Source organism: Misgurnus anguillicaudatus, chromosome 3, assembly GCF_027580225.2.
Source record: "Misgurnus anguillicaudatus chromosome 3, ASM2758022v2, whole genome shotgun sequence".
In the NCBI taxonomy this organism is placed as follows: Eukaryota; Metazoa; Chordata; class Actinopteri; order Cypriniformes; family Cobitidae; genus Misgurnus; species Misgurnus anguillicaudatus.
The window spans coordinates 4,971,980-4,981,832 of record NC_073339.2 but is presented as its reverse complement, the minus strand read 5'-3'; the positions used below and the strand labels follow the sequence as shown (position 1 = coordinate 4,981,832).

Sequence of the window (9,853 nt, the reverse complement as noted above, 5' to 3'; positions counted from 1 at the left end):
GACCCCAATCAATAAACACGACATAATGCAATAAACAAGGAACCCAGGTAACAATAAGCAAAATAAACAAAGCATGACAAGGAAATAATAAATATCAAAAAACACACAAACAGAATCCCAACAGACAAGACAAACAGCAAAATTGCTGACACATTCGGACATCATTACTCATCCTACGAATCTCAACAATGGTGACAATCATCAAACAAATTCATATAAAACGATCAACTGCAATGCATGCTGGGAGCTATAAATTAGTTTAGAACTACGATGATACCCAGCATGCATTGCAGCATAAAGCTTTCTTTTGTTGTTCGTCACCATTGATGAGATTCATAGACCGATTCATGATGTCAGAGATAGATTCAGTAGTTTGGCTTTTTGAATTTGTTTTTGTAATCCTTAAAATAACAGGCCTGACATTGTTTCCAACTACTACTGTAACATCCATTTTTTGCATACCTTTAACAGTATTTCATTCATATTATTTAGGTATATCTACAAGAATTTAACTACTTGATATCATTAGATCTTTGTTTTCTTTGCAATAGCAGATGTATTTTAAAACACTGCTTCAGCAGCCAAAGAAAACTTACCAGTAAAACACAAGAGTAAAGGGCCCAACTAAAGCAAACACTGATCAAGATAATGGTGATTTGTTGAAATTTCAATATTTTTTTCAATATTAATGGAGGGTGCAAACGTGATATTGATTCAATGGTATTAACATTGATAAAACAACGATTTTTAACATTGTTTCAATGGCTGCATGCAATCTGGGACATGTAGCCAGATATTATGCAATATAAAAATATGAAACTTTAAAACATTATAACTTGTCTTATAGGGATTGCATTATAATGCACTAAGAATGCCTTAATTATGCATTGTAAATACGGGCTTCGTAGAAAATGTTACCAAAGTTTTTCCTGTATGAATTTGTCCGAATCTTGGTGAGGTCATTGTCCTATAGTTGTGCGTAGGTTCTACGCTGTAGCTACGCCGTAGGCCACGGTTCCCCAAATCTTACCCTGGAGGGCCGGAGCACTGCAGAGTTTACCTCCAACCCTTATCAAACACACCTGATGCAGCTAATCAAGGTCTTCATGATCAGAGGCGGACAATCCATGTGCCATGGGTGGGTGTCCTCTCCAGTGTTTTGTTCCGGTCACCTGGATTTGCTGATTGGTACGGTTTTTCGGCGGGGGGTGGCCTCCTGGCTCGCTGGTGTTTTAAACCCTCAAGAAAGTCTTCAAGGCAGCGCTGCAAAGCAATCCCCATGCCCGAGCGTTCCAGCCAATCACAGCACTGGTGCTAGATATCGAACCTTCCGCCAGCTTCTGGCAGTTTGAGCTCACCGTTGGTCAGGTGAGTAGCGCAGATATGGAAAGATAGGAATGTGACTGTGTTTATATTCAACTCAAATGTTTTGAGTGTTTACGAGACATGTTTCCACGTCTTTTCGGCACGGCTTTCTTTTTTGTGCTGTTTCACTGTTGGTTACTCAATTTTATTCCCAGTTTTCTTACCATTGGAGCTTGGGATTGGGGTTAACACAACTGTCTGTTACATAAAACGACATCCTAACCCAACTCTAACCTCATTTGAAAACCGATTAAAATTCTGACAAATAAAAATATAAGCCAATGCTTAAAATGACATCCGCATTTATGCCAAACCCAACTTTATCCTCGCGTGAAAACTGTTTAAAAATCAGAAAATAACCACAAATCTAACCCCAATCGAAAATCGACTTAAACGCTCGAAAACCTTTCGAGCTGAATTAAAATTCAGTCACATTCCCATCTTACCATATCTGCGCCACTCACCTGACCAACGGTGAGCTCAAACTGCCAGAAGCTGGCGGAGGGCTCAATGTCTAGCACCAGTGCTGTGATTGGCTGAAACACTCGGGGGCGTGGAGTGCCTTCCATGCAGCGCTTCCTTGAAGGATTCGTTGAGGCCTTAAAACACCAACGAGTCAGGAGGTCACCTCCTGCTGAAAAACTGTGCTAATTAGCAAATACATGTGATTGAAACCAAATACTGGGGAGGACTTTTGCTCATGGCGCATGGATTGCCCACCTCTGTTCATGATCATTAGAAAATCACAGGTGGGTAAGCTTGATTGTGGTTGGACCTGGACTCTGTAGTGCTCCGGCCCTCCAGGGTAAGATTTGGGGAACCCTGCCGTAGGCTGTGTGTAGCTTTGCATAGCCTGACGTGCACCTCTACAAAAATGTGACAGCGCTTCTGTTCTACGCAGACCACAAGCACTGTGATTGGTCCGCTAAAACCACTCTCAGACCTTTGTTTATCATCCTGGAGCCGTTTGGATTTAATTTGTGAAGGATGGACGCACTTTTTTTGGACTTGAAGGTCGTGGACTATTGCTGGACCCCGTAACATTACATTTAATCAACAGAAAGATCTAAAATATTTTCAAAAATATCCGAAAATGTGTTTGTCTGAAAAACGATGGACATATGCAACTTGGACAGCTTGGGGGTGAGTAAATAATGGGTTTAATATCGTTTTTGGCCGAACTACCCCTTTAAAACTGCAAAAAGACATTCAACCCCTTAAAGGGGACATATCATGAAAACCTGACTTTTTCCATGTTTAAGCGCTATAATTGTGTTCCCAGTAAATGTGAAAAAGACAAACCCAGTAACTTAGTTTTGGTAAACCATTCTCTGCAAGCATGTGAAAAAATAGGTCATTGTAATTTGGCTCCTATTGTGATGTCAGAATAGGAAAATACCAACACCTTTATCTGGCAGTGGGGGCGGCAGTGGCTCAGTGGTTCATGTAGGTTGTCTACAAACCGGAAGGTTGGTGATTCAATCCCTGGCTCCACCGGACTAAGTGTTGAGGTGTCCTTGAGCAAGACACCTAACCCCAGCAGCTCCCGACGAGCTGGATGGCGCCTTGCATGGCTGACACCGTCGTCGGTGTGTGAATGTGAGGCAAACTTGTAAAGCGCTTTGGATGGCCATAGGTCTGTTAAAAGCGCTATATAAATGCAGTCCATTTACCATTATCCAACCACGGCACAGCCATTTAGTACAGAGAGAAAGTGAGAAAGGGAAAACAATTCACAGCACAATTGAGTTTCAATTACAACAAACCACCATCATTGTGATCAGTGTTTGCCCATCATCCACTCATATGCATTTTAAATGACACACCCCAAACGGCACACTTTTGCTCAGGCCTACAAAGTGGAAATTTTAACATGCTGTAATTAATTATCTGTGTGATATTTTGAGCTAGAACTTCAATTACACACTCTGGGGACACCAAAGATTTAGTTTACATCTTTAAAAAATCTCTTAATATGTCCCCTTTAAGCTGTGGTTCACACCGGCAAAAGAAAACTAAACAACAGGCTTTTGTTTGAGGAAAGTATGAAATGGGTGAGATCTTATGTAAGGTGAGTGTAAGATGAGTAGCAGTAGGACTCCGTTTCTTCAGTTCAACTAATGTAGCACAACACTAAACCTGAAAACCATTAAATTAAACTTAAAGATTCTTGGCCATCAAACACATCTCTTCATTTAAAAATGAGTTAAAGATTTACATAGGTTACAGAACACTTTTGTTGATTTTGATGTTACGTGCATGCTAACACACTTTTTGCTCTTCAAATACATGTGTCCAGTTGAACTCTTAACACAGCATATATGTCTAAATAAGGAAGTGACACTAACATCTATAAATATCATATTAGATGCTAATCTGATGTTCCTGCAGTCCTGATCTTCTGACTGTTGCTCCTCAAATTTTTGGGAATTCTACTGATGGTGAAGTTTGTTGCTGTGTTTTTAAATCTGGAGACATTAAACGATTCATTATTTTGGTTATATGGCTGTCTTGAGTTCCTCTTATGTTCATGGGATGATGGCACAAATGTCCAGGAAGGGGAAGATAAAAATATATTCATATGCTGTAGGCAGCATATTTAAGTGTGAAAACCACCAACACTCTGCCACTTGAAACGGCCTGGAGAGTTTGTTCACGTCTAATTTGTATATGGATATAGATGCTCATTAGCACGGTAAGGTCATTTTTACTTTGTTTTAAGAGTAAATCAATCTGTAGAGCTTTGAATGAGATATAAGACTTCAAAAATTGAATGTTCTCTCATTAACTCAAATGATGAAGAAATGAATGTTTGTGATGATGTCCTGATGTGTATGTGTTGATCTGTATGTTTTATGATTGTAGAGGTTTGATATGGAGATGTGTTTCAGAATATCTCTGATGTTTCTGCTCATGACTGCTTGTAAGTGCAGATCACACTTCACTCTTCAGACTCACTTTATACATGTTTTCATTTCTTTAAAAAGAGCTCATTGATTGATGACATGAAATTAATTGTATGAGTGTTTGAATGATGTTTAGAAAGAAACATAAAAGATAATTTGTCAGGACCTTTGTGTGTGTTATCTTTAATTAATTGTTTCCTCATCTCTGTGTTTCAGATGTTGAGAGTCAGTATCTTCTGGAAATGAATTACAGCCCTTCATATGTTTGTGCATTAAGGGGATCAACAGTAACAGTGCATTGTGCTTTACAATATCCTCTTGGTTATATGGTCACCTGGATCAAATCAATTTATATACCTGGAAGAGAACCACAAAACCTGTGTTTAGGCACAAATAACAGAGGAAAGATTCAGTGTCACAATCAATCGACTTTCAGTATCACGTTGACACAAGTGACAGAAGCTGATAAACACATCTACTACTGTGGATTAACAACAAACTGTGGATACAACTGTGGATTTGAGTACAATGTATGGACAGGAGTTCCTGGAGTTCAGCTTGATGTCACAGGTAATGAAATAAACCACTGAATCATAGTAACACACAAAAGGACATTTAGTTTTTCATATTAATTAACTTAAAGGGGACATATTATGAAAATCTGACTTTTTCCATGTTTAAGTGCTATAATTGTGTCCCCAGTGCTTCTATCAACCTAGAAAATGTTAAAAAGATCAACCCAATAACTTAGTTTTGGTAAACCATTTTCTGCAAGAATGTGAAAAAATAGGTCATTGTAATTTGGCCCTTAAGGTAATACCGCCCCCTTTATCTGCACTATCCAACCACAGCACAACCATTTAGTATGGAGAGAAAGAGAGAGATAAAATATTTCACAGCACAATTGAGTTTCAATTGCAACAAACCACCATCATTGTGATCAGTGGTTGCACTTCATCCGCTCATTTGCATTTTAAATGACACACCCAAAACGGCACACTTTTGCTCAGACCTATTTTAGACTTAGTTTACATCTTTAAAAAAATCTCATAATATGTCCCCTTTAAGATTGACTTCATTCTGTAACGACATTGATTAGAGGATTTCAGTGATTATGAACTAACAGAGAGTTTGCTGTTGTTGTGCTGTCAGACCTGCAGGTGGAGACAAATCAGAAATTGAAAGAGGGAGATTCAGTGACTCTTACATGTAAAACCACCTGCAGACTGACTGAAGAAACAACATTCATCTGGTACAGAAACACACAGATATTCACTAAAGGAAGAATTACATTGAATCAACTTCACCTGCAGTCAGTCAGTCGTGATGATTCAGGAGTTTATAGATGTGATGCTGTAAGAGGATCTGTACGACTTCTGTCCTCTCCTGATGTTTATCTTAGAGTAGGAGGTGAGTCCACATTTATTTACAGTAAATTTGGAAAATATTTCACACCTGGATTCATTTTATATTTTGTTTAAATCCAGGTTATAATATTTTATATTTTTTATAAACAGTGCAGATTTGAAAGATTTGTGTAGCGTAGTTAATGATTTATTTCTGTTTTGTGTTTCAGATGTTGATGGTCAGCAAGGTTGGGGAGTGAATTACAGCCATTCATATGTTTGTGCATTAAGAGGCTTAACAGTGAGAATAACCTGTACTTTAAAATATCCATCTGACCATGTGGTGTATAAAGCTTTCTGGACCAAAGCTGTTGTAAGTGATGGAGAACTACCTGACCTGTGTTTGGACCCAGAAGACAGAAGAGGAGTTCTGTGTCACAGTGAAAATAAAGACACTCACAGCATCACTTTGACAGATGTGACAGAAGCTGATAAACACATCTACTACTGCAGATTTATAACAAACAAAGTAGGTGGTAAATGGATAGGAGTTCCTGGAGTTCAACTTGATGTCACAGGTAAAGAAATAAACCACACAATCATATTAACACACATAGGACAGGAAAGATTATATAACTGTAGTCTTAAGTAAATTCATAAAGTTGATGTTATAGTGATATCAATAGACCCTTTTACAGCTCACGTGATCAAATAGCTTGCGAGCGCATTTGGGCAACAGAAGTGGTGTTATTCCCCAGTGGTTCTAACGTGTTAGCAATATATGTATCTGGCAACTTTATTTTTGGCCATCTGCTAATGTCTTCTATCCACTCCACTACAGTACACGGATCTGGTAGATATGTTGAAAATGTTGATTAAGTCAACTTTTTAAAATAACTTTCTTTGTCTGTGTTGCTTCACTGTTGATTTTTACCATACTTCTGTTGCCTAAATGCGCGCGCATACGCTGCCACGTCATCATTGTGTACAAACAGTAAAAGGGACTATATACAGTATTTTGTGTTGCATTACTACACTGCACTATGGAATACTTGATTCTGATTCGTCAGTGTCAACATTCCAAGGTTTGTTATTCCTAGTTATACCACAGGCCTATTCAATGCTTTATTCTGATTAGTTGAGAAAAATTCCACGGGTGTTGATTATGTTTTGTGAAAAGCACACCTAACCTGTCAAATGTCTTAACCCCCCCCCCCCCAGAGCAATGTATGTGGTAAATGTGTTGTGGAATATAGTGGAATATATGTATCTGGCAACTTTACTCTGGTCCTTTAAATATTTGAAACTAATGCACACTCAGCTTCGCATCGTGTTACATTACCACCTTGGGTGTGCATTATTTTCGAATAATTCAACAACCTGTAGTCAGTTATTTCTTTCATAACAACCGCCTGAATGTAATAACACAGCCTCAACCAGGTGCTGTCAGTCGATAGGTGCAGTGTAATACTTAGAAATGAATGAAATATAAAAATGCACAATTAATAACACACATGAGATTTTACATACAAATGCATGTTCATCTTGTTTAAACTTTAAACTTGAATGCATCGTGGCATATGGGACATTATATTTTATATTTAAATTATATTTATATTTTTCTTGAGACAGGTTTGCATTTTTTACAAATGAGCTAGTAAAGTGCATCTTTACTCTGTTGGTATTTACCCTGTGATAACAACCTTTACATTACATTGATCAGAGGATTTCAGTGATGATGAACTGAGTGTTTGTTGTTGTTGTTCTGCTATCAGACCTGCAGGTGGAGACAAATCAGCGAGTGAAAGAGGGAGATTCAGTGACTCTTACATGTAAAAGCACCTGCAGACTGACTGAAGAAACAACATTCATCTGGTACAGAAACACACAGATATTCACTAAAGGAATAAAAACAGTGAATCAACTTCGCCTGCAGTCAGTCAGTCGTGATGATTCAGGAGTTTATAGATGTGATGCTGTAAGAGGATCTGAATGTCTTCTCTCATCTCCTGATGTTTATCTTAATGTTCAGTGTAAGTACTCATTGATTCATTAGCATACACTACAGTTTTCACAAAGTCAGAATTGTAAAATCGTTTATTAATTGCAGTCATTTTTGTGTTAATAATTAAAATATAAAATCATAAGATATCAAATAATACTAAATGACTTTTACATTTAGATCCACCTGAGAAAACCTCAGCATCCATCAGTGGATCTGGTGAAATAATGGAGGGTGATTCAGTGAATCTGACCTGCAGCAGTGAATCAAATCCACCTGTTCAGATCTACAACTGGTATAAAGTGAAGGAAACATCATCTGTTGGATCTGGACAGACGTACACCATCAATAACTTTAACTCCAGTCACAGTGGATGGTTTTATTGTGAGGCTCAGAATGAAGTTGGATCTCAGAGATCTGCTGCTGTATCAGTCACAGTAACAGGTGATCTGTTCACTATTCATTCATTCTTTGTGTTTTTGTTGTTTACCTGACAACATTAAATGATCTCCAACATCTGATTTTAGGGCTTCAGGGTGGTCTGTACACAGTTTACTGGATTGTGGCAGGATGTGGTGGTTTGTTTTTCATCACAATCTTCATCCTCCTGTTAATTAAGTGAGTAAAGTTTAAATTTCTAATTTGAATTTCAACTTTAAATTTCAAAAGTGTTTATCAAAAACATGTGAGTTTGTTTGAATGCAAACAATCCAAAACAAAAACATTCAGTAAGAATTCATCAATTATTTTTACCAGTTTTATTAATGGGAAGACACAGACAGGAAAGACAGTGATGGAGAGATGTCGGGTTAATTTTGTGACAAAAGCTCAACGTGCCAGAGCTCAAGCGTAGTAAACAATAAATGATTATCTTGCTTCTTAAATAAATTGTGTTATTTCTCCTTGTTTTCTCTAGGAAGTGCAGGAGAGATTGTACAGCAGAAGACATCAAGCAGAAGCAGGTGAGCAAACACAAACCTCTATCTACACCTGCAGTAGAATTAAATTCTGCTTCATCTATATGAATCCTTCAGTGCTGTTGTTAACAATAAATCTAATATTGTTTGTGAATAATGATGAAAATCTTTCTGTATAGACGGCTGACTCGAGTGATGATACATACACAGCTCTGAATCCTGAGTCCAGAACATCTGATGACATTTACAAAACAATCAGAGTAAATCTCTCAAACATTTCAACACTTAAATTCACTTGATCCAAATGAACACAAGATCTATTGTTCATCTTTCTTTTACAGTCTGATCAGTACAGGGCTGCTAATGGCGTCTACACGACTCTTGAGCTTCAGTCCAGATCTTCTGAATATGACACACTTACAGTAAACACACATTAAACTCTCTCTTAATGCCAATATGGGAAAAATATCTCTCGATCTCTTTGTCATCTCTCCTCAGTTGTCTTTGCTGTCTTGCTTTTTTTGAGGGAACTTTTTTAAAGTTATTAAATTTCATGAAAATGACACACTTATAAAGTAAACTATGAAAATGCCTGTCTAAACTGTACACAGTGTGGCCTGTAACCAGCTCTTATGTTGTTATATCTTGTTATAGATTAATAGTTAACATAGACTAACAATAAATAATGCTTTCACTATTGACTGTACATTGATTTCTATGAGAAATAGAAGTGCTTATGTTAAATTATTACAAGATACAAGTTTTTGTGAATCTTTTAGGCAATTCTGAGAAACTTGGAAAAGTGGGAAATGCAGATTTAAAAATATTATTGTGAGGGTTGGAAATTAGTAATGTTCATATAAGATCTCATTTAACAATATGCTTAAAACAACGTTTGAGTTTGAGAGAGAAATCCTTGTGATTGATAAGAATACGATGGGAGATCTTTCTGGCAATATACAAAAGTGAACTAAAAAGAAACTGAAGTCGAGATCTATTTTAAAGGGGTCATATGATGAAAATGTTAGCATTGCCACTTTGTAGGTGTGAGCAAAAACAGGTCATTGAAATTTGGCTTTCATTATGATGTCATAAGGATATCTTATTAGAATAATACCGCCTCCTTAATCTGAACTCTCCAACCACTGCACTGCCGTTTAGTGCAGAGAGAAAGAGAGAGAAAAGAAGGACTTGACAGCACAATTGAGTTTGAATTACAACAAACCACCATCATTGTGATCAGTGTTTGCACTTTATCCGCTCATTTGCATTTTAAAAAACACACCCAAAACGACACATTTTTGCTCAAACCTACAA

The 9,853-nt window shown here is 37.4% G+C and overlaps 1 protein-coding gene across 1 annotated transcript; it reads left to right on the top strand.

The window, feature by feature from the left end:
• Positions 1 to 3,608: 3,608 nt before the first annotated feature.
• Positions 3,609 to 9,353, top strand: LOC129443911 (B-cell receptor CD22-like). Its single transcript, XM_073860173.1, has 11 exons — positions 3,609 to 4,060; positions 4,231 to 4,288; positions 4,488 to 4,841; positions 5,424 to 5,681; positions 5,848 to 6,195; positions 7,393 to 7,650; positions 7,800 to 8,063; positions 8,147 to 8,237; positions 8,536 to 8,581; positions 8,716 to 8,796; positions 8,878 to 9,353. Exons 1-11 carry the CDS (start codon positions 4,046 to 4,048, stop codon positions 8,971 to 8,973), a joined length of 1,869 nt encoding a protein of 622 aa, XP_073716274.1. The 5' UTR covers positions 3,609 to 4,045; the 3' UTR covers positions 8,974 to 9,353.
• The last annotated feature ends 500 nt before the right edge of the window (positions 9,354 to 9,853 follow it).

Bases quoted from the DNA above. Each gene is read 5' to 3' on its own strand.
- LOC129443911 (XM_073860173.1), top strand. The intron at 4,842-5,423 runs GTAATGAAATAA...TTGTGCTGTCAG, and splicing joins AGTTCAGCTTGATGTCACAG to ACCTGCAGGTGGAGACAAAT. The intron at 8,064-8,146 runs GTGATCTGTTCA...ATCTGATTTTAG, and splicing joins TGTATCAGTCACAGTAACAG to GGCTTCAGGGTGGTCTGTAC.